The sequence below is a fragment of the Oryzias latipes genome, chromosome 17 (genome assembly GCF_053564925.1).
Source record: "Oryzias latipes strain Hd-rR chromosome 17, Olatipes_Hd-rR_3.1".
NCBI classification, from domain to species: Eukaryota; Metazoa; Chordata; class Actinopteri; order Beloniformes; family Adrianichthyidae; genus Oryzias; species Oryzias latipes.
In genome coordinates, this window is record NC_136253.1 from 24,171,695 (window position 1) to 24,197,033 (window position 25,339).

Genomic DNA, 25,339 nt, shown 5'->3' on the forward strand with positions numbered 1-25,339 from the left:
AGTTCCTTTCCCCCACTAGTGTAGTTTTTGAAGTGTGATTAATCTTTGTACACATATCTGGCATATACATATTACATCCTGACCCATACTCCTACTATTATAGGTCAATGCCTAAACCTGTTTATAACGTATTTTTCAGTCTTACCTTAGCCCTAAACCCTTATCAGGAGTCTTGGAATTCATTGCTTTTCCCATTAGGACTGAAGACCAACTCCTTACCATGAGCTGTGGCCTCCATCAACCCCCCTACAATACCACTTTCCTATTTCAATCACCCACCTACTGCAATGACCCAGAATGATAATGCACCATGTGAAAACTGTTCATATAAAGTTTTTTTTTTTTATTTTGTACTGCCCCTCGACTCTACCTGGAAGTTAACTCTATTTATCTTAAATATACAATATATATATATATTGTTTATCAGATTTGTAGTCAGACCAGTCTTGGGTCACAAGTTGTTGGGCTTTTAGAATCAAATTAAATGTGCCCTTAATTCCCTTTTTTGCATGTTTCTTACAAAAAAATAAAGATTTTAACTTGCCATTTTTATTCTAGGCACATTCGGCCACAAAAAAAGGCTACATAAATGAAATCCCTATATTGTGGTATGAACGCTCAATTTAAAAACATTGAGTCCTCTTGTTAACGTTTGTAACTCTGTCCCACTGGGCCCAAGAGTGTGAGACAGAGGCAGAGCTTGTTGATTTCTGACAATAAAACTGCAGCTTACCTAAACAGTTCAGGTTTGTTGGAAAGTAGTTTGTTATTTTAAGCGCTTCTTCTAAAGAAGATTCATAGGAAAGAACTGGGGTAGGAAAGTAATCTTACGGCTCACAGAACCCCATTAACTAGTCCCACCTGTGGTCCATTTTGCTCTTGAATCGGTCCGGGCGCTAATGATTTAGTGGGAAACTCAGCGGAAAAGAAAAAGAACAGAAATCTAAATGGAAAACACCAAAAGCTTTCAGACGACAAAATGTTAGACTTCAAAAGAAGGTAATTAGGCACCACGTGTGATCGTTCCATTAAGTAAGGCCAAAACGTTTTATGCTTTACCACAGATTAAAATTACTTATAAAAATAATAATAATAATGGAGATTTCTTATCCTCAAGGCAATCATGTAATAAGGTTTAGTGCTTAGCTGCCACTGGAGTTATGTTTCAGTATAATTTAAAAAGGCACAAGGCTCTATTATTCGTCAAATGCCCACATAGGCCTTAATATTGTGCATTCTCTCTGATAAAAAAACACTAGTGGAGGAATCTTGCAGCTGGTAAGACGATGTGTTGCTGACACAATCAATATTTTTGATAAAAGTTCTATTTCTCAAAGTTAGATATCTCAAGGTTTAGTAAAGAAAAAGTTGGAATCTGATATGGAAAGTTACATTAAAATCTCAATCTTTGACATGGCGTAAAGTTGAACAAACATAACAGTATAGTTACTATATTTTTCACACTTTAAGGCACACTTAAAAGCCTTAATTTTTCAATTGAGCGCCTTTTAATTCAAAGCGCCTTCTTTATGAATTAATTCTGGCTGTGGTTTTTGCTGTCGAAGCATTTTTAAAGGTTCACGGTGTCTGTCAAAATAACGTATTACAAACGAGACTAGTAACTGTGACTGCAGTTTTGCTTAATCCACCTAACAGTTCGGTGTACACTATATTTGATATAAATTTGAAAATTAACCAGTTATTTATGTGCAGGTTATAATCTGGTGCGCCCCACAGTCCGTTAATACGCTACACTGAAAAGCAAGGAGACCCACAAATGTGGAGGCCAATTCTTAACAGTAAACAAGCTCATTTACAGGCAAACACAGGAAATGTTCAGAAAAATTCCTATTAACTAAAAGGCAAACCTTAAAGGCAACTATGTCAAATAAGATATCAAAAAAGTTCATCAGATAGCTCAGTGCTTATGTGGTCAGAACGCCATATGCTTCAACCTTAATTATGAGGGACTTTGGGAGACGGGGACTTTGGGCTGAACTATGAATCACTGCCACTCTGCCTGACCCAAGAGGCCTTTTTTTGTTGGATTTCAGGGGGAGTGATACTTTTGTCTATAAATACACCACAGGTCTTAAAAAAAACACATCACAACCCGTTCTCATTATAGACTTTTATCTAAGCAAATAACACAATATAGTGTTTTTGCTGTGAGTGACTAAAGGTGATTTTTGGCCGATTGTTCACAAAAAGCCATATTAAAACTTTATTTAAAATATTCATCACACATGAGCCTTTTCAGACATATTCGGGTTAAATTCACACTTGACACGACTTACTTGTAAAATGAAAAATAAAAGGTCAAAATAGCCCAGAGATAAACTTAAACCTTACATTACTTATATTTTATGCCTATATCTCAATGATAAATTTGATATTTTTTAGTAAATGATCGTTTTAATTTTTTGATGCAATGACTTAAAGACCCGGAGTATATACAGCTTAAATAAGGTAAGGTATAGTTTTTAAATATGGCATAAAAATAAAAGAAAACAAATCAGAAGACAAAGCTTGAAAAAATGGATATGACAAAAAAATTAGGCTCATACACATGTGTGCCACAGTATGAAATAAAGCTTTAATTGTAAGAGACAGAACAGTGTGTGAGCCTCTGTTGGTGTATGGAGGGGAATAAATGTCAGGGTACAGTAAGTGATGAGCAGCAGATGCCCTTCAACTCCCTCTAAAGACAGACAACTCAAACTCCACAGCTTCTGACAGAGACGTTTTATCCGCAATAGATCACATGTGTTGTGATTTATCCACTCAGCGCTGCCCTTTACAGTCACATGAGCGATCGCTTTGTTCTAATTCTTTTTCAAATATCAATAAAACTTGGCCTTAGATGGAACAACACGACTTTGTCCTTGAAGTCTAGTTTTAAAGCAATCCTGTTGCTGGTACGAAACCGAACGAAGCAAGTTACATTTGGCTGGTCCCAACTCTGTGCTTCCCCCTGTGGTACCATGTCATTACCCACAGCTTTATTGATTGTTCCATCCAATGTTCTCAGCTAATTAACTGACGTTTAACACAGGAAGTGGCTGGAGCAATTCCATGCACTTAATCAGTGTAGATGAATAAATTAAAACCTTTCCTTAAATGTGATTACCATAGCAAACCTGTTTTAAAAATGGTACGTTAATTGAGCTTCAAATGTTATATTTGACTCATGGCTACAAAAAAGTGGCTGTTGGAAAAAAAAAAGTATTTTGTTTACACTGCCAGCATTTTTAATAGAATTCCTGCAAATGAAAGCAGATAAGAGACTGGATTCAGACCTGCCAGCAGAAAATGTAATTAATTTGTAAAGGGCAAATGTTATAAAGGGCATCACGGGCATCTTCAATGAACATGAATAAAGAAATCAGTCTTTTAAATTAGAATCTGCCATTAATGAAAAGAAATGTCTATCTGGCATTAAAAGGCAACATGATTGGATTCATACTTTTTTTTTCTTATTGCTGGAGGGTCCACAAAGTTAAAAAGTTAAAAGTACAAAACAATTAGATTTTTACTAATGTATTTTCCACACTATAGGGCAGACAGGATTATAAGAAGCGCCGTATAGTTTTGAACATTTGTCATATATAAGCTGCACCGAACTATGAGGAGCATTAAGTCAGACAAAATAGTCAGAGATGAAAGTCAGACTTTAATAACTGTGTTCACAGTAATTTTAATGCTACACGTTAGCCATGTTAGAAGGGTTAGAAGCGTTTGCATGTTCACAATACCTGTAGCTCATAATCTTGTTTGTAATACTTAAAAACACAGACCGACACTGCTGAGTCAAAAGTTACTGTGACAAAGCCAACTCCCAACCTTGTTAGTAACACGTAAAAAAATACAGTTCAACACAGAAACACCATTTTTGACCTTGTACCTCCCACAATCACTTTGACATCAGTAAACACAACTAGAGTTAAGGCACCTCAGACTACAAGGCGCGCTGTTTTTTTTTTGTCTAGAATAATAATAATAAAAAAAAAATCTGCACACAATTGTAAATTTATGAAGATTCAGCAAACTGAACGCATTCTGTACAGGAGACTTGGCACGAAAGAGAATTGTTTGACAAGGTCAACAGCCAATCAGGACGCAGAGCACAGTGCGCTAGCTGTAACAAAAAAAAAAAAGAAATCCATGCAAAATTGCAGTGAAAACAACCTGTGAAAACAGCGAGGTTGTGACAGGCGAATCGCAATCTAGAGAGGGAACATTGTAATTGTGTTATTTTACTCCTGGAAGAAATCTAAAATAATAAATACATACATAATATTTGTCAGTCCGCATTTTAACAAATGACCATCTAGTTTCTGTGTCTTATTACCTATTTAAGACTAAATGCTAAACAGAAAAGAAAATTGAATTCATTTAGTGAATCTAAGCAAACCCTTGCAGTATATTATGGGACTTAAAGCAGGCGCGAAAAATAAAACTGCACACTTCCATGTAGAACATCAAAGCTCCATGTACTCCATGTATTTAAAAGCATCAATTCCTGTTGAACATCATTGTCGACATGCAGAGGAACTCCAAGAGAAACTGACGGATGGAGGGAAGAGGAAGACAGAGCAGCACTTAGGGAAAAGAGACCCACTCAGAATGACAGGGCTGAAACTGAGTTCTATGTAGAAGATGAAGTGACAGTGGAAGTCACAAGGTTGCAACCCTCTTAGAGGGAGAAGAGTAGTTAAAGTGCAGGAACATCATTGGGTCAAAGCCGGGTGCAGTCAGAGTCTGATGGTTACAGCTTGTTGGATATTTTCTTTTTTTTTTTAACTCCAGAGTGAAACGCGTGGAAGAGGAGCGTGCACCGCAGTGCGTGCAAGTGGGGCTGATTGATAACACTGAAAAAAGGACAAAGGTATAGAAGCTTCCATGTCAGCATTAACTGGTCCTCCTCCCAGGAGACAAAGAAGAGAGGAGGGAGAGGAGGTGATGACAAAACTGGTGAAATGATGGTCTGTAGATGTCCTTCACCAACCTCTAAGTGATGAAAAACTCAGTCTAAAATTGCTGATAGTCACAGGGTGCAGAAGATCATAAAGGTATTTCATTCTTTATTCTCCATCCACCCTGAATAAGTAATGCATGAGGACTGATGTGGTCATCATAAAGACTTAAGCACACTTGTCTTAATGCTACAATTCATTTGTAAAAGATTTTCTAACGAAACACAAAATTGATCTGCAAATGTTTATATTATTAATTTTTCTATGATTTTATCAGAGACTTATGGGAATTGAATTTCATGCACTGAAAGGTATCCGATAATTATGAGTTTTTAATTATTTTCTACTGATAATAATTAATTATATTATACTAACTTAATTTGATCATGCTGACAATAAAACAATAAAATAAAAGGTATGCTGGGATTAATGCCATAAAAAAAATCAATGAAAGATAGAGAAAATAGCTTGATCTTTTAATCTAACTTGCATTTAGGCAGATAAACAAATTTGCTTCTGTTTTAAATTATACAATTTTATTATAACCCAAGGCTTTCATCATTTGATTTTGCAAGATTGATGTCAATAAAAACTCATTGAAGCTGCTGTGAATTGGGGCATAGAATTGGGACAAAAAAAATTCCTGGAGCAGGAGTCACCATTTCTACAAGACAGAAATGAATGGAAGTGGTTCTGAAAAATGAAAATGAAAAAACAGACAATATCATGCACACTTAATTGAAAAACCGCAAAATAAAATATCAAAATCCCAAACTTTGAAGAATAGTCGTTCAAAGAATTAACTCACTGAAAGCTTGTCCGTTTACAAGAGTAACAGTACTTCACTATTGTGACACTGCCTATAACTCCTGTCTGTGCTTACAAATTCCCAAGCTTTATTCACTCCGCCCTTGTTCAAGCAGCCACTTCCAATGAAAAGTCTATGTAAACATACGTAGATGCGGGTTTTGGGCATCTGCATTAAAAAAAACTCTTGCGTTCATGCGTAGCTATGCAAGTTTCTGCGACTTTTTTTCTTCTCTACGTACAAAACGCATGGCCATTAAACGCACATTGAAAGTTAAACCAGTTGAACTTTGACCAATCAGAGACTCGTATTTGGTTGTTACGTTTGGGTGCTGCCTAGGGTTGTGCCGATGGACGATATCATCGTCCATCGTGATGGGTGACTGACATCCCGATGGAGAGACCACCATAGTGATGCCACGCCCCCGCCACGTTGCGAGTCAACACCATAAGCCGCGGTTACATGTACAAAATATCTTGATGGGATCAATGGTCGGATTAGAATCCAACCGTGTACATGGGCCCAGAAAAATGTTTTCAGAATATAAAAACGTTCACTAAGGTCACACTTTCCGTCGGAATAAATCATTCGCACATGCGCAGTAGGGTTTGAAAACCGGAAGTATATAAATTCCGCCAGCGGCTTTTTTTTTTCAAACTTTATTGAATGTAACAATTCAATACAAAACCATGTTAAACAGCGCCGAGCGGCTATATACATTGACATGTCAGCTCGGTAAAATACGAGATGATCTTCTAAACGTGCTTTTAATAATGTTACGGTTATTATGAAACACCTGTTCGCTCATCATTTGAATTTTAATACGTATGGTCAGTGCTTTTTCTGAACGAAGCCAGGATTAGCAGTATGCTAACTCGGGCTAACAACATTAGCTTTGGGTGGTGCTGCTTGCTGTGAATAACATCAGCCTTTATTTAGTCGGGACACGACTGGAAACACAAATCCACGTGATTGTTTGAATGTTTTCTAAGGACTGAGCGACATTTCTGCTTTGATGCTCAAACCGCTGTGTGTCTGCTGACGATCCGAGCTGTGCTCAGCTCAGACACACACTTTTAGACCCGGTTCTGATTTCGGTTGCTTGTACCCCTAGAGCTGCAGGACGGATCGCAGTCTTAAATCTCCCACATATACCGCTCATGTAACCCCCCCCTCCCCCCTCCCATCAAACAAAAACCTGTAAATCCGCACTCCGCCGGTCCACTTCGCTAGTTAAGTGCGGGAGCAGACTACACTTCTTTTCTATTTTGTTTGTTACTTTTTTTGTTAAAGTCACTTCCCTCAGTTTATACTGGATCATCGCGGATTAGTCATTAGTTGGGAAATAAAATGAAAAAAGCAAAATAACGAATAGCAGTTATATAAGAACGAAAAATGTAAAAATACCCCCCCCCCCCCCCAACCCACCCCCCAGGCGATGTCATCGTCCATCCCGATGGTTGACAGCAAACATCGTCAACGGCCAATTTACGGGACATCGCCCAACCTTAGTGCTGCCCTATTCATTCACAGAAGTGTCAATTGTTTGAAAATTGATCATGGAGGAGAAATAAATAAATGAGGTTTGTGTCCGGCCAAAATTCTATGACACAATATCCTTTATATATCGGAATAGAGCAGGGAAAGATAAAGCCTGGATCAAGATTCCTGAGATCTGCACCGTTTGACATTTCACACCAATGCTCTGCAGGTAGCAGACATGTGCCAGTAAACATTAATAAAACAAAAGAGAATAAGAAGCCTATCCCTGCTTATCCAGAGTGGACACCGTGTGCTAAATGCACGTTCAAGAAACCACGTTTACCGTACTCTCAAAAAAACAAAACAAGCGTCACATGTCCAGGGTGTCCGTAGCTTGAGTCTCTGGCCGAATATGAATTGCTTCCCTCTGACTCCCCCTCACTGCTCCAATATGTAGGGGCAATTGCAGCTGTAGTGGTGTTTGAAAGGGATCTTCTTGTGGAGGAGCCATAGTGACTTTGGGCTGGCTATCCCTCTGCCAGTAGGATGTGGCGCGTAGGAGAAAAGCATTTTCTCACATGGGTGTCCTCTGAAGCGCAAAAGTTTACACTTAAATGAGCTTTTGTTTTTACATGACTTTTTAAAATGATAAAAAAACGATGTTTCCGAGCGCTGGCAGCTACCCGCTAATGTAAATGACCGGCAACTATCGATAAAGTCATCAAGCGGTAGTCATGTCCGAATTTAAAAACAATAATTTTTCCATATCTCTCCGAATGGAGGGATAACTGTAGGGATAGGGAGAATCCTGAAGGGGGGGGGACGGAAATTCCGATTCAGCCTCTGTGTTGCATAAATCAAAGCTTTCCACATAAATACATACTCAATGATTGCGCGACTTCAGCGAACTCTGCTCCACTTTAAATAGTGACCCTGTTACAGACCACCAAAGCTCCATCATCACCCTCATCCGCATTCCTGACGAGACGAGTGTCTGAGGATTTCAGCTTGGAAAACATTGGGGAAAAGAGCAAAAGTCCCTGAAGGCATGACCTTCTCACACTGCCACCAATTATATCAAGGCCTAATAAAATATAGATTATGTGCAATCTTGGTGCTGACATATCTAAGGCTGGTAGCATGGGGGATGGGTGAAGAGGACACAGCAGGAACCTAAGGGGACGGCAAGTTGATAAATACAAGATGAGGACTACAGTTAAACAAAGGATGACCTTAATGCTTAACACCTTCCTCTGGCTAAGGCAAGCTGGATAAATACACAGGATTCATTGCAAGGGACTTTGTGATCAATTTCAATCAAGGTTGTAAATATTAAAATACACTAATGACAGAGCTATTCATTAGCCTAAATTGCAATATGGACATCCATGTTTTATTAATGGATAGGAGCTGAGTTTTGAACAATTGGCATTTAAACTTGTTTCTTAACCTTTCAGTATAAATGTCAAGTCAAATTCTAATAGAAAAAGTTTGAAGTTCACCCAACAGTGATTTCATACATTTCAAGTCAAGTTTGGGTCCTGCAAACATATCTTGAAAGCCTGAAATGCAGTGTGAAAGACGATCAGAAATTAGATTTACAAACATCGGTTGCAAGATTTCATATTTCACGGTGGTGGATGACGGAGCGAGCCAAGGCTTTGAACCTCTCTCCTTTACTTTTCTTCACTTACACACACTCAAGGGCATACCAAGCACTGAGTAATCTGAGGGAGGAAAAAAATACCAGAGGCTGGATGCTTAAGCGATGGAATCAGTTGGAAGATAAAATTTACTGACAAAGGGGGAGCCTTACTTCAAGGAATTGGATTTTACCTGTGGGTTTCTGTCTAGTGCAAGGTGTTGCGATCAGCATTTAATCTTGTGTGGGGTTGCACATCACTCCTGCAAAGCACCTGTGGTATGTGGGACTGCTTCTCACGTTAAATCAATTACCATATGCATCAACACAGTACAAAACAAACACCATTAGGTCTTGAAACAGCCAAGTCACAGTTGGAGTGAGCAGGTACTACCTTGTTCACCAAAAAGCTTGTAGTCCTAGCTTTTTTAATTGTATTTGAACTTTATTTGAAACCCACTAAAATTTAAATATAAGCAATTTTGCAAACATAAATAGTTATGAATGTACCATTAAAAGCCAAATTTGTTTTGATTTGTTAGGGCAATTTTTTAAAATTATTGTAGACGTGAAAAATTGGCTACTGTTAGAGGCTATCGAGAACATATGATACTATAATTTGATACAGTATCAAATTGGTAGAGTTGCCAGTACTGGGACAATACGCCGAATAAGCGAATACCACCCCCTGTGGCCAAAGAATTACTGTCACAGAGCCTTACTCATTATAAACGCTTCGGAAATATTTCTGATGCTGAAGCACGTCAGTCCGGAGGGGAAACAAATTCTGGCAGGGAAACATATCTTGGCGCAACACTGGTTTCATCCATCATCATCTATCAACCCATAATTTTTCTCCGCGATTACCTTCTTCAGCGAATCAGGATATTTCTGAGTCAGCTAATGCCGTTTCTCCATCCAGGAGTACAAACTTCGGTCGTAGCAGTTCAGGAAACTGGTGGAATTAGCTAGTGCAGGTTCTGTAGCCTTTACCGTGGGAACACGCAACACTATTTTAAAAAAGTTTACTTTTTGGGAAACACAATTCAAATCTAAAAAACAACATTATCAAAATACTGATTAGTGATTTAATATACAGTTTTTTCAAACGTTTTTTTTTTTCAAAATTAATACATTTCGCTGAAGCGAATTGGGCCTCTGCGTCATCCATTCATTTATGATAACGGCAACCTTCTTGAGCATTGTCCATTACATAATAATTAATAGTTATAGATTAAAAAGGAGAATAATGCCATAAAAAATGCCAATCTGTCTGTCTGTCTCTAATATTTATACCTATATAGGACGTGTGGTGTTTGTGTTGTTAAAGTTGTAGAAATTTCTCAAACTTAAACAAAAAAACAAGGCGTCAACTTAAGGAGGTTATGAAAGCGATGAAAATTGAGTCAACCGAGCTCTAAAGCCTCTGTGGGTTTGAGAGTAAAAGGCAACCCTCCTTGATTAACAAAGCAGAATTCAGTGAAGTCATGGATATTTAGCCCTATATGACTTTTAACATTTAAATAAAACTCGTTGAAATGTAAATGCCTCTTCTGATAAAAAAAAGTTCCCAGCAGCACTTTCCAGCCCTGTCTTTTCATTTCAGAGCTTCTCCTTTGAGCTCGACTCTCTTGTGTCAGCCGTTCCTCTAAACCTATCTGCATAAATCCATGCCTTTGTGGACAACTGACGGAAAAATCCGCTGCAGAGGCATCATGACTGATTGAGGCTACAATTTCACCTTTAGCACTCTGTTGCTTTACATCTTTCCGAATGTACACAGGGATGAATAGATGTTCATTCAGAGACAAGGCAATGTTATGCAAGCTTCGCATTGTGAAGGCAGTGTCATAATATATAGCTGCTAAGAGTGTGAGGCCCTTTTGCTACTCTTTTAACCTCTATCAACAGATTCCTTTGTTGGGACTCTGCTTTTCTCCTGCCTGGAGACTCTATGGGAAATAAGTGTCATTCACTTCTTTGCTTTGTTTTTTATACACTGAAATGTTGTCCTTCTTCCCTTCTGTATTTCTTGTTGTTGTCTTTTCCTTTCCCTCCGTTTTCTTTGTTTATCATCTCTCTCGTTCAATTATTGCTCCAGCTCCATCTTTGGGGAAATCTGCATCAAAGTCTTGGAAGTCAAACAGTATTTGCCTTTCAAAAGCTTTTTTTTTTCCTCCCGTCTTTTCCCCATTGAAATAAATGATGGAGGTCTCTGGCCCTTAGGATGAATGGTTTCCAAGTCTCGAGATGAATAGGACGATCAATGATTTTACCCCTTTGGGGGCTGGAGAGGGGTAAAATAAAGTGTGCTGACAATGTGACAAATATCCTTACTGCGGCGGCCAGACCTGGATGAATCAGCAAGGGATTCAGGTGTGGCAGGTGCAAATCCGAACCCAACAGACGTTCCTCTCGCCAAGGCCGTCTCTGCATGTCTGTCTACCCCGCGGACAATTACTTCAGCCTTGCAATTAACTGCAGGCGCTCTGATAATGCTGGTGCCCAGCCATTGAGAGGAGGTGGGGTGGCATCGATCCAGCTAATGGGGTGGAGAGCACTGCGTCGCACACTTATGTTTGTTCACTCTGTTGAAAGTGAAGGCCAAGAGAACAGGTGGAGTAAGGTGAGAAGATTCCCCAAGTGGCTTCGTACGCGCTGCCTTTTACATGCCCAGCCAGCGTTTCCAAGCTGAATCAGATTTTTTCTGCAGCTTTAATGAAATTTATCAGCATTTATCTGCCGATGATTCATCAAGGAAATGATCTGCTTTACGATTCCAGCCATGAGGTAGACATCTACAGCACCGAGCAATGTCTTAAAGCATCCTGACCGGTATGACTGTGATTCAACATCACTAGTTCATTGAGGCAACGCAGAAACACTCTTATAAATGTAGTAGGGTAGTTTAGGGTAGTCATGAAATCACTGCTGTTATGTCTCAAACAGCTGCATCACACCAGCTATTGTTATTCACTTAAGTGAACTGGTGATGTCCAAAGTCTTCCAGATGTGCCCCGTATGTCCAAAATATAGTAACTGCTTCTGTTTAATATAAGGCATGAACAAGACAGTATTAGAAAGATTTTTTTTTTTTTTAAAAGCAGGAAAAACAAATTAAAAATTCAACAAAAACAAGGAGAGGAAACCTGCTCAAGCATTGGTCTGAGAACCTCAGTTGAGATTTTACTGATTGATGAGGAGAGACTCGTTTTGGAATCTGGTCAGAGCTTAAAGGGGAAAAAAAGTTGAATGGTTCTAATTAAGAATGCAGATTAACAGAGAAGTTTGCTCGGTCTTCAAATCTCTGGGCAAATTTAGAACCTCTTAAATGCACCTAAAGAGGAAGCACTCGCGAACTTATGCTTATGTTATCGGCAAAACCTGCAGCCCGGCTGAAAACCACAGGTAACTAGACTGCAACATTTGTTGAATTATACCTAGTTTCACCATGGCGTTACTATTATCTACATAGGTCAATGTGTATGCCAATCTGTTTTTAACCTAAAAAGTTAGATTCGGTTTAATGTTTTCTATTCATACTAAGCAGTTTTGCTTCTGTAGTTAGATTTGTCTTTTACACAACGTGAGTTTCATGTAGTTAACAGCAGCTTACTGCCAATTTAAAATCACCTCTCAATTATGTTCCTTATCCTCCTGCTACACCTCATTTTCCATTTTTTTTTTCATGCAGGTTTCCTATTTACTACATCATGCAATTAGTTGATTTAGGGAAATCAAATGAAATAGACTGTCGATAGACACGACAAATAGAATATTTAGTGAAAGGAGTTTGACTGTGTGGTTGTCTGGATTCCGTTCTAAGTTTCAGAGTTCTTGAACGCATCAGGCAGGGACACTGATTGGCCCTCAGTTCTGTTGTTCAGTCTGTCGTTGTGGGTTTGGGCTAACGGGGTTCAGCTATTGGCTGAATAGGGTAAAAGGGAGGGCTGGTGCAGGAGCAAGGGAATTAAAGATGGGAGCGTTTTCTCTGTTTTTGAGAGATATGACTTTTGGGGGAAGCTGTATGACGTTAGTTAAGGCCTACGGTAACCAAAATGAAGAACCTTCAAAGGAATTTAAGTCTACGTGTCTCAGGATGGAAAGGGAAAAGCACTAATGTAGTAAAATAAATAAAATTGGAAAGCAACAAACACAGCTAATATTGTAATATTTCTATCAAAGATTTTTCCCAGCCAAATATAATAATTTATCTTGTTGCTTGTATTTTAAAATCTATTTTTATGGGTTTTGTTTTTATTTATTTTGTTTTTCTCTAGGTGGGAACCTTTTTTATATAAAAAATATCAATGATTACTTACTGTAAATCCTTTTTTAAATGTAATAGCATTTTTTTAGTTTCATTTTAACATATGCTTCAATTGCATGACAAATCACATAAAACTTGCATAATCTGGTTAAGGTTAAGAAAAAGCAGTTCAAGTTCTGTAACATGTGATAGTAAAAATGACCTGCAAATTAAGTTTTTCTTAAGTTATTCATAAATCATAAAGGTGCAAGGAAAAATTGCATAATTTGTTAGTCTAATAAAATCAGATTTAAGTAAGTAAACAGTCTAAATATGAACTATGCAGGTTTTTGCTTTGCCTGGAGTAGTTGCTTGTCATCTTCCATGAGACATTCCAGTGACTTTTTTTATTCTTACTGACAAGGTGACGGTGCAGTGCCAGTTTATTGAGAAAAATCTTCAATGAAAGGACCTCAAGGGTTATGCCTTCTTTTCCCAGCGACTTATGACACTACTGTCACAATACAGTTAATGCACCAGTGTTACAATTATTTGTGGAATTACTTATTTTTTTCCCCATTTAGATCAATTTTGATCTATAATTTGATCAATAAATAGTATTTCAAGCAATAGCTGAATTTTAGAAGTACTTATTTTCAACATAAAGTCAGTACACCATGACAATAAATGATTAATTTTTTTAAGAAGTAGTAGCTTTAAACAGTGACTTATATTTAAAATGTACATTTATCAATAGTTCTTTCCCCGGATCATGGGAACAAAAAATAAAATAAAATGCAATACTGATTTAAGATCCCTTTTTAAAACTTCTGGTCAAACAGACTGGTTTAAAAACCCACATTAAATTGATGCATTGAAGAGAAGAGAAAGCTAAACTTTGCACAAAAGGAAAAGATGACAATAGAAAATAAGGTTACATCTAAAGTTATAATTAGTGTCAGCTTTAATTATCATGATCAGTTCCATTTCAGCCTTAAACCTAACCAGGAGCTCAAAGACTGCATTGTTGGATATATATAGCCAATGTCCCAACAATATTTGCTACCGGCATTCCAAAGTATCTCCATGAGCAGAAAAAATTCACTCTATTTGTCACCTTTCATTGTATCGATGTTTTCTCTTATAAATAACGAATGCAGGGATTTTTTTTTAAAAAGGCTTGCCAGTTGCCACCTGCCTTTCAAGCTACGCACACACTGGTCTGTCACTACCAGATAACAGTGGATGTCCATCACATGTAGTTGAATAAGGCTTGGTGCAAAAGGTCCAAGTAGGGCAAATCTTCCTCCAGGCGCTTTCTTTCACAGTATTTCCAAATCTGAGTTTGGTAGTGAAATTTGACCTGGTTAAATTTCCACGCGTGTTCAGTGGCTACGCATCTCATATGTAGAGGCCAAAAACAGTTGTTGAAAGTTCAATAGCCATGCGTGAACAGGAGAGTTTTGAACGTGGGGGCCCAAAACATCCATTTCTGTATATATACAGGTACATCGACTTTTCACATTGAGCGTGCGTTACTGAGGGCAGTGTGAAAGTAGCTTTAGACGTACACCATTTCCTTCATAAATAATTTTGAAAATGCAGTGTTCTACACATTGGTCAGAAACACTTGCATTGCATAGTCATCTATGACATACTTGTAAAATAGATTTATGTGTACAATTAAAATTTCATCTTCCTAAATAATGATGGTCATTTTATGTAATTTCTTCTTCTTTGAACCTCGGTATCAGACTTTCTATGTCACATCCAGCATCAGTCTGATTCTATCATCACTGGAGAAAAAAAAATAAATAAAAGAAAAACCACTGTGCCCAAAAATGTTCTGAGTGCCCTACTGGAAGCTTTGAAAGGGTATTTCTATTCAGGCTATCACTCCTGAGTGAGGAAAAGAGAGGTCCAAAGAGAGAAGTGTGTCTGTACTGTTCTCTGTTCTGGGTCATGTTCACGGCAATCCCAGGGGCGATATGGGGATGGCAAAAAAGGTTTGTGTACAGAAAGCAAAAAGGGTGCACATAGGACACATATTTGGAATGATGAGGACAAAGGCTTAAGGAGGTGACAGCAAGACGTCCATTGAAATTATCCTTTTTTCACATTTTCTCTAATTTTCCCCAAAATATGCTTAAAATTGTTGCTGTGCTGTGTTTCCGCCTGCATTTAAGTCTAAGTTTGGAGCTGTTGCCAAGGTGATATCATATTGTACATCAATAGCAGGCTATGAAAGCCCTCCCAACAGTCATGTGCTCTAAGGTACAGCCAAACTGACCAACGAAAAGCCTTGGAAGCTTTCCCAACAGGCCATAAGACGTTTGGACCAACCAGTGTTCTAGTTTGGAAAGAAAACAAAAACATAAGGCAAAGGAAAAAACAAATGCAAATCACCTTCTCATCTGCTCACACTAAGCTACTGCTCCCTCTATAATTGTCTAGAGAGCCTTTATCACAGCACACATTTGAAATAAAACGTATATTTTTTCAAGCGACGGACACACCGGGTATATGATGGATCAAGAAGGCGGCAAACGTGGGTCCTTGAATACGAGTTTAGCCTATAGATGTCACACTGGACAAGCAGGGAGGGGCTTTCTCGTCTTTTTCTTCTGCTGCTGTTTACTAGACTTGGTGCGAAATGTCAAAGCGATGAAAATCTTGTAAATCTTCCTGCAGACTTTTTCTTCCGCCGCTCTGTTCTGATATATGAACGTAGAACCAAAAATAAGTCATAGAATTTTGCGTAGCTATGCATGAACATGACAGTGTTGAATGCAGAAGCCTGAAACGTGCGTTTATGTGCATTTAAATAGACTCTTCTATGAAAGTATTCCCTTGAACACACGTTGAGGGTAGTGTGAACATACAGTAGCTTCAGAAGTTAAAAATTTACTTTAAAACTGAGGAAAAAAAGCAGAAGAGCAATTGTTAACTAGACTAAACAAAACAACAGAGTATAACTACGTGAAACATAAGTATCTAAACAAAAGTTTTGTTTCAAGGCAATGAAAACTATGAATGTCTTTTTTCCTTACAATATTAATCTGATTATATTTGGAAAGTATACTATAATAGACCTTAGTTTTGAAATTCCAGTTCACTTGCTATTCTTCTGAAAACTTTGGGATCTAGACTAGTCCAGATGGTCAACTGTGTCAACATAAAAGTCATTTGTTTTTGTGCTGTGTAGTAGTGTGTTCTTTAAATTTGCCCCCATGTGCTGTATTATTAAAGGGGGAGAATGGTGAGAGTGTAAGAAAAAACAAACTGAAAATTGTTTTTCTAGATGATTTGTGCTCTCATTCCATCCATCTCTTTGGGGTGCTTAGGTTTTTTTAATTTTTATTTTTTAGGAGCATTTTTTTCTTCAAAGTTTTGATTTTGTAAAGGTTTAAAACTCGCTTGGAAATGTAGATAACCCCTGAAGGCATCAGCATTTCAAATAATTTAATAGTATGTTTTTCTAGCCTCATATCTATCATCATATTAATGGTTTGACCCATTGTTTCTTGGTTTTCGTTTAAAGTAACAATGTAAAATAAAACCCAGTATTTCCGAGCATTCAGATGTCATATTCCTGTTATGATGTTTGATTTTTGCTATCTGTTTTCTTAGAATTAAACTGAAAAAAAGTCATAGCTCCTAAATGTCTTTCAAAAAGAGATAATCTATTCATCCTTGTCGGACTTGACCTTTCTGAAAACAAGTTTGACAGCAACACAGTAATTATTAGCAAAGGCTTTTACAGATCATCAGCTGAAGTGCATAAATCATTTTTAAAAAGCATTTTAAAATTGTGAGGAAAAGTTTACTTCTAGTTATATAACTAAGGTAAAGGTAAAATGTCAGCTCTTTCAAAACAAATTGTGCCTTGTCCAAGAGTGAAGATCAGGACAAAATAAAATCAACAAATGTTTTATTTGCAACTATTTTCTCTCTGTTAGTTCTGCAAGTTAACACTGTTTAACATTGCTGCCTTGTAACAAAAACGATCATGGTACAAATATCTTCGCCCTTCCTTTTTGAGGAACATTAATGTTGTCTGTAAGTTTTCTGGGTTAACTAAAATCTTCATAATCCAAAAAAGAATTCCTTTTGACAACTTATCGCACATGCATTGATTCTTGAAGACATTTCAACAAAGTATTTTCAGAATATTCAATTATTGGCGTCACCGGGGCCCGACTCTGGAGCCAGGCCCGGGGTTGGGGCTCGCAGGCGAGCGCCTGGTGACCGGGGCTCTTCTACAGGCCCCGGTCGGGCACAGCTCGAAGGAGCGACGTGGGACCACTTTCCCATGGGCCCACCACCTTTAGAAGACCTCAAAAGGGGCCGGTGCATTGTGGTTTGGGCGGCAGTCGAGGGTGGATGCCTCGGCGACCCAAACCCTGGTCATGGAACTTGGCTTTTGGGACATGGAACATCACCTCTCTGGGAGGGAAGGAGCCTGAGCTAGTGCAAGAGGTTGAGAGATACCGTCTAGATATAGTCGGGCTCACTTCCACACATAGCCTGGGCTCTGAAACTTAGTCCTTAGAGAGGGGTTGGACTCTCTACCAATTTGGAGTTGCTCAAGGTGAGAGGCGGCGGGCTGGTGTGGGCTTACTCGTGAGCCCCCAGCTCAGCCGCCAAGTGTTAAAGTTCACCCCGGTGGACGAGAGGGTCATGTCCCTCAGCCTCCAGGTGGGGGACAGGTCTCTAACTGTGGTTTCGGCTTATGGGCCGAACAGCAGTTTGGAGTACCAGGCCTTCTTGGTGTCCCTCGAAGGGGTACTGGAAAGTGCCCACTCTATTGTCCTCCTGGGGGACTTCAATGCCCACGTGTAGATTTTGTAGTTGTTTCAGGCGACCTTCGGCCTTGGGTCTTGGACACTCGGGTGAAGAGAGGGGCGGAGCTGTCCACCGATTACTACCTGGTGGTGAGTTGGATTCGCTGGCGGGGAAGGAGGCCGGAAAGACTTGGAAGACCAAAACGTACTGTGAGGGTCTGCTGGTAACGTCTGGCTGAGTCCTCCGTTAGGGAAGTCTTTAACTCTCACATCCGGGAGAACTTCAAACAGGTACCGAGGGAGGTTGGGGACATTCAGTCCGAGTGGACCATGTTTTCCACTTCCATTGTCTCTGCTGCTGCTCGGAGCTGTGGTCTCAAGATCTCTGGTGCCTGTCGTGGCGGTAACCCCAGAACCCAGTGGTGGACACTGGAAGTAAGGGATGCCGTCAAGCTGAAGAAGGAGTCCTACCAGGCCTGGCTGGCTTGTGGGACTCCAGAGGCAGCTGACGGGTATCGGCAGTCTAAGCGAGCTGCGGCCCGGGTTGTTGCGAAGGCAAAAACTCGGGCCTGGGAGGAGTTAGGTGAGGCCATGGAGAAGGACTATCGGTTGGCCTCGAAGAAATTCTGGCAAACCATCCGGCGCCTCAGGAGGGGAAAGCAATTCTCCACAGGAACCGTCTTCAGTGCAGGTGGGGGGCTGTTGACTTCGACTGGGGACATTGTCGGGCGCTGGAAGGCACAGGATAAAGTCACTGAGGTCAATGAGCTCCTCAGTGGCAAGGCCCCAGGAGTGGATGAAGTCCGCCCTGAGTACCTCAAGTCTCTGGATGCTGTGGGAGTGTCTTGGCTGACACGTCTCTGCAGCGTCGAGTGGCAGTCGGGAACTGTACCACTGGACTGGCAGACAGGGGTGGTGGTTCCCCTCTTTAGGAAGGGGGACCGGAGGGTGTGTTCCAACTACAGGGGAATTACACTCCTCAGCCTCCCTGGGAAAGTCTATGCCAGGGTACTGGAGAGGAGAGTCCTTCCGATAGTTGAACCTCGGATTCAGGAACAACAGTGCGGTTTCCGTCCTGGTCGTGGAACAGTGGACCAGCTTTATACCCTATCTAGGGTGCTGGAGGGATTGTGGGAGTTCGCTTACCCAGTCCATATGTGTTTTGTGGATTTGGAGAAGGCGTTCGACCGTGTCCCCCGTGGTATCCTGTGGAGGGTGCTCTGGGAGTATGGAGTCCGAGGAGCCTTACTGAGGGCTGTCCGGTCTCTGTATGACCGGAGTAGGAGCTTGGTTCGCATAGCCGGCAGAAAGTCACACCTGTTCCTGGTCCAGGTTGGACTCCGGCAGGTCTGCCCTTTATCACTGGTTCTGTTCATAGTTTTTATAGACAGAATTTCTAGGCGCAGCCAGGGGCTGGAGGGGATCTGGTTTGGGGACCACAGGATGATCCAATCATTTGTGTCAAAATGATATCATAAATCAGGGATGTCTTACATGTGTGTTCTGTAATAGCTTAAATATATAACATATGATAAAGAAATGACCTTTTAAAAAACAACAAATGTTAGTCAAAAGGACTTCAAGGTTTTTGAGAAGCAGGGAACTTTCTCATTGCCTACTAAGAACAGTGCTCAGGTATTACAACGCAAAAGAACAGTTTAAATGGCAGAATGACTAAACATAAATCTTGGTTCACCATACACTGCACCTCTTTCGTGGCTTCCATGCTTAGGGAATTACAGACAGGAACATAATAAAGCACTGTTGTGCCTTCCTGGCTCTCATACGTGACTAAATATGAAATATGGTTTCATACCTGTGAGGTATTCAGGGTCAGGCACGGGGTCTGACAGCTCCTCGTGGCACTGAACCTCTGTTGGCACTGATGCTACCACCATACCATCTGGGAGCTGCTGCTCAATGCCTCTGGCAAAGTTCTTCTGCCTGGCAAGAAGAAAAATGAAGGGAGGGCCCAATTTAATTTCAGCTCACTAACACAGTGCTAGAAAGAAAACAGGGCAATACCATAATAAAGATGGAGGAGAGTGATGGGAGTGAAGAGAGAAAATCACAAGTTTACAGGTAACATGGTTTTTCCCATTCTAACCATTTTGTAAGGATGAGTAAATTGTTACATCCTTAACCTCAAGGTATTTTTTTATATGAAAAAAAGATAATGTTTAATTAAGTCCACCATTCATATATATATTTGTACAAAGATGTCTAAGACCATAAAAGTTTGAAAAAACACTAAAAGGGACATATTTTTAGAGTGACAAAATAAACGTGTGCATGGAAAGCCCAGAACATAAAATTCATTGGTCATATAGGTTAATATTCAATAATTATCATGCAAAGGTAAAGTAGTCAACTGCAGCAATCAAGAGCAACCGGTGTGAGGAGAAAAAAAAGACAAAGAAATGAAAACGGACTGTAAGATACATAAATTTCAATTTCATGTGACTAATCAATACAAACAAATCAATAGAAGAAAAAAATTAAGTAATTATCAGAGAAAACTGGGTAAACTGAGATTGGAGTTGCAATAAACACATTTGTTTTCATTTAATTGATTTTTCTACAGCACATTGACTTTTTGATACAAGAGTTTACAGAATTTTTGTATTATTATCATTAATATTCAGGCACATATTCTGCTTTAACATTTTTCCCACTTTATTACAACTCATTGTTATTTCGGGATATTGTCAACTTCTAATTATTTCCATTTTTAGGGGAACTTAAATTAGGAGCTGAGGAGCTGTAATAATTAATTGATTTAAATACTTGTTTATGCATATGTGTAGAAAGCAAATGCATTTTATGAGTAAAACAAAACACCAGCTCTAAATATATTGAACTGTTGGAGACTTTGTTTGAAAAAAAAAAAAAAAAGTATTATGGGTATATTAGGGTGTCTATTTCAAATAACAACCCAGGAGAGTGTGCAGAAAAGATGGAAGGAGTATTTTGAGGAGCTGATGAACGAGGAAAATGACAGGGAAAGAAGGGAGGAAGATGTGGTTGTTGTGGAGCAGGAAGTAGCAGAGATTGGAAAGGATGAGGTTAGGAAGGCTCTGAAAAGGATGAAGAGCGGAAAGGCCGTTGGTCCTGATGACGTACCTGTGGAGGTATGGAAGTGCTTAGGAGAGACAGCAGTGGAATTTCTAACGAGTTTGTTCAATAGGATTCTAGAGAGTGAGAAGATGCCTGAGGAATGGAGGAGAAGCGTTCTGGTCCCGATCTTTAAGAACAAGGGTGACACGCAGAACTGCAGCAACTATAGAGGAATAAAGTTGATGAGCCACACAATGAAGCTGTGGGAAAGAGTAATGGAAGCCAGGCTTAGGAAGAAGGTGGAGATTTGTGAGCAGCAGTATGGTTTCATGCCCCGTAAGAGCACCACTGATGCCATTTTTGCTTTGAGAATGTTGATGGAAAAGTACAGAGATGGTCAGAAGGAGCTGCATTGTGTGTTCGTAGATTTAGAGAAGGCGTATGACAGGGTGCCGAGGGAGGAGCTGTGGTACTGTATGAGGTCGTCTGGAGTGGCAGAGAAGTATGTCAGAGTAGTTCAGGACATGTATGAGAGAAGTATGACGATGGTGAGATGTGCTGTAGGTCAGACAGAGGAGTTCAAGGTGGAGGTGGGACTACACCAAGGATCAGCTTTGAGTCCCTTTTTGTTTGCTATGTTGATGGACAGGCTGACAGACGGGGTAAGACAGGAATCTCCCTGGACAATGATGTTTGCGGATGACATCGTAATTTGCAGTGAGAGTAGAGAGCAGGTGGAGGAACAGCTAGAGAGGTGGAGGTTTGCTCTGGAAAGAAGAGGCATGAAGGTCAGTCGTAGTAAGACAGAATACATGTGTCTGAACGAGAGGGACCAAGGTAGAAGCGTTAGGTTACAGGGGGCTGAGGTGAAGAAGGTGCAGGAGTTTAAGTACTTGGGGTCAACAGTTCAGTGTGATGGAGAGTGTGGAAAAGAGGTGAAGAGGCGAGTGCAGGCAGGTTGGAGCGGTTGGAGGAAAGTGTCAGGAGTGTTGTGTGACAGAAGAGTGCCAGCAAGACTCAAAGGAAAGGTGTACAAGACAGTGGTGAGACCAGCTCTGCTCTATGGGTTAGAGACGGTAGCAGTGAGACAGAGACAAGAGGCTGAGATGGAGGTAGCGGAGATGAAGATGTTGAGGTTCTCCTTGGGAGTGACCAGGTTAGACAGGATAAGGAACGAGTACATCAGAGGGACGGCTCATGTTGCCTGTGTTAGCGACAAAGTCAGAGAAGCCAGACTGAGATGGTTTGGACATGTTCAGAGGAGGGATAGTGGATATATTGGTAGAAGGATGTTGGAGATGGAGCTGCCTGGCAGGAGGGCAAGAGGACGGCCAAAGAGGAGATATATGGATGTCTTAACAGAGGACATGAAGTTGGCTAATGTTAGGGTAGAAGATGTCCATGACAGAGTGAGGTGGAAAACGATGATTCGCTGTGGCGACCCCTGATGGGAAAAGCCGAAAGACAAAGAAGAAGGGTGTCTATTTCAAATAGGACATGTTGCTACTTGGAAAAACTGAACCGGAAACTAAATATAAAGATTTACAGCAATTAAAGACATAATATTTTCTTAAAAGAGCCTATATTTATCAACTTTAATGATCATATACCTAAAGAATACCCACCTTCCCACTAATAAAATACTAATTAAACTCGATTATCCATGTCAGAGATAAAACTAAATGTGTATGGATAAATATAATACATGTAAAGTTAACTAAAAAGAAAGGTTGAGGCTTTCTTCCTGCGAAGTTTGGATTTGTGTGCGCTGACTCTTACAACACTGTCAGCGCACACAAATGCTGACTGTGATGAGCTCCAATAACCTTTGTGGCCAGGAAAAAAAAAATCAAGTAACATGAGCCTGTATGTCCTTCAAAGAGTCTCATTGGGATAGCTTATTTGAAACCCAATGCAACCTATTTGGTTAAAAAATGTATTAAAAGCTGGCTAATAGTTTTTTACATTTTAAACATGTGTTTGAATGACTACAATCCCTCATGAGAGTTTCTCGAGAAATCTCTGCTGCCGGTTTTCCTGTTGATATGCAAGATAGGGAATCCACTGTTTGATCCGTGCGGGTTTGGGGTTGGGCCATGGCGATAAAGAGGATGCACAAATATTTACAAATCACCAACTGCCGCCTTTGGGAAAGTCACAGCTTCAGAACAACAGACGCCAATGGCAGGAGAAGAGCCGCTGCTGATGTGGTTGTGTCAAACCCAGCATTACAAAGACATTTCCTTTGCTTTGACATGGCCAAAGGAAATAGTTTTACAGCAGCAACATTTTAAAATGCCCAACACTTCTCTATTTAACCCAAAGGAATGGAGTAAAAACAGAGAAAGTGAAAATATGTGAAATTGAATGTAGGACTAATCAGGGCATTTTGAATTTCTCAAACTTCAGACTTCTTCTCACTCAAACTGAGTTGAGGTTCAAAAGAAAGCTCGGGGGAAAGAAGCTTTTTTTCTCTTTTTGCACCAAAGCTGTGGACCATTTCTCCACTGAGTGTTTGTCAAACACCCACACTGTCCAAACAAAAACACATTTTACAACCTATTTTCAACAAAAAAGCTCTTGACCCAGGACAGGAACTCCACTTTGCTGTTTTCTTTTGTTGCATTACCTATACTTTTAAACCATTTCAAAGGTATTTTTATCAGAAAGTTTTAATAGCTTTAAATAAAAATACATTGTGTATAGCATATTCTTTCCCATTTGAATTTATGTTTAAACCATATTGAGCCTGTTTAATGAGCTTTCTGATCAACTTGATTGCCTCGTCAAGCTTATTTCTGGTAACAGAAAAAGCTGGTTGGTGTCATTCATGTATTTGCAAACGCTTTTGGATTCTATAAAGATCTAGTGATTTTACTTTTGAAAATATGACTAGTAACTAGGGATGCACGATATGAGGAAAACTTGTGATATGCGATATTAGAGATTAATATTGCGATAACGATATAATTTGCGGTATATAAAAAAAATAGAAAAATGCCAAAACCATCATTCCCATTTCATTGCAACAGTTTAAAATTATACTCCAAATGACCCTCATCGACATAGGTGACAAACATCTAACATAATAGGCCTCCATCTGATTGGTAAACAATGGGAAGGCGTCCATCTGATTGGTCAAAGCATAAAGGGATTTATTTGATTCGTTAAAAGCGTCAAGCTGCCATAAGATTGTTTCAACACATTTTGGGTTTACGATTTATTGCGATATTCGCAGTCTTTTGCGATATGCCTATTGCAGAGCTGGATATTGCGATAACGATAAATTTGCGGTATATTGTGCAGGCCTACTAGTATCATTGTTTTTTTAATTTATTTAACAATTCTTACAACAAATGTCAAAAGCTAAATAAACTCAAGGCAGTTAAAATAAGGGACTCGGGTCTTGAGTATGCTTATAGAAAGACTGTTTGAATTTTATTGCAAAATATGTGTTTGGTTTCAATTTCAAAGTCCATTGCAGTTGCATTTAAAGACCCACTCCAATACAAATAGTATTTTGGTGTTTTTAACATGCTCTCCATACATTCTTCTGATTATTGTTGGGTTAATTCAACCTGCAACATCAGAAGAATTAAGTGAGGAAAGAAAGACAACAGACCAAAGGTACCTTTATGAGGAGAACAGACAGAGATGATACCCAACAATCTCTCTCCGCTCAGGCGCATTTTCTGTCGCCTCTTCTTTTATTAAGTTTGTTAGGTTTTCCCTAAATTACACATGCGCTGTGCTCTAAAGGGAGGGGGAAACAGAAAAAGCACAGCTGCAGCGCGATCAGAAAACATTAATTGCAACATGTCTGTCTTATCACATCCTTCCCACATCATCTTTGGACATGCAAAGCCTTTTCTCACGGATAACTAACACAGAGCGTCCTTCGATTCAGGTCTAGACACAAATAACACAAATAATAAAATTCTCATGCTGATGCTGGGAAGACGCAGAGATAGTTGGTTTCCCCCCAAGAGTTTCACCTCCACCTTCCTGTGAAACAGAGTTGGACACACCCTTCTGCAAACATGACTATATCACCTATATAGCTAGGTAATGCATAAAAGCAAATATGAGTCAACTTATATACATTATTCCAACAATTATGGAGGACATGTTTAAGGCAAACTAAGTTTAAAATTGAATTTCTTAGTATTTTCTTTATTCAAATCATTGTGAAAAGGAGCAGAAGAAAAAAATGCCTTTATGAAAAAGAGCTTAGCATATTTTTCGGACTACACGTTGCTTTGGAGTATAAGACGCAGACAGTCGCCAAAAAATGCTTATTAAAGAAGAAAAAAAATGTTTAAAAGTAGCGCTGGAGTATAA

General features: G+C 39.6%; 1 protein-coding gene across 6 annotated transcripts in view; it reads right to left on the reverse strand.

Moving 5' to 3' along the window:
* astn1 (astrotactin 1) overlaps positions 1 to 25,339 on the reverse strand; it is a 339,165-nt gene that overhangs the window by 150,105 nt on the left and 163,721 nt on the right. For all 6 annotated transcript variants that reach the window (XM_020710964.3, XM_011486592.4, XM_011486591.4 and 3 more), the window contains one exon: positions 19,758 to 19,885. In XM_020710964.3, the coding sequence (XP_020566623.1) occupies positions 19,758 to 19,885 (128 nt within the window). The remainder of the gene's footprint in view (positions 1 to 19,757; positions 19,886 to 25,339) is intronic.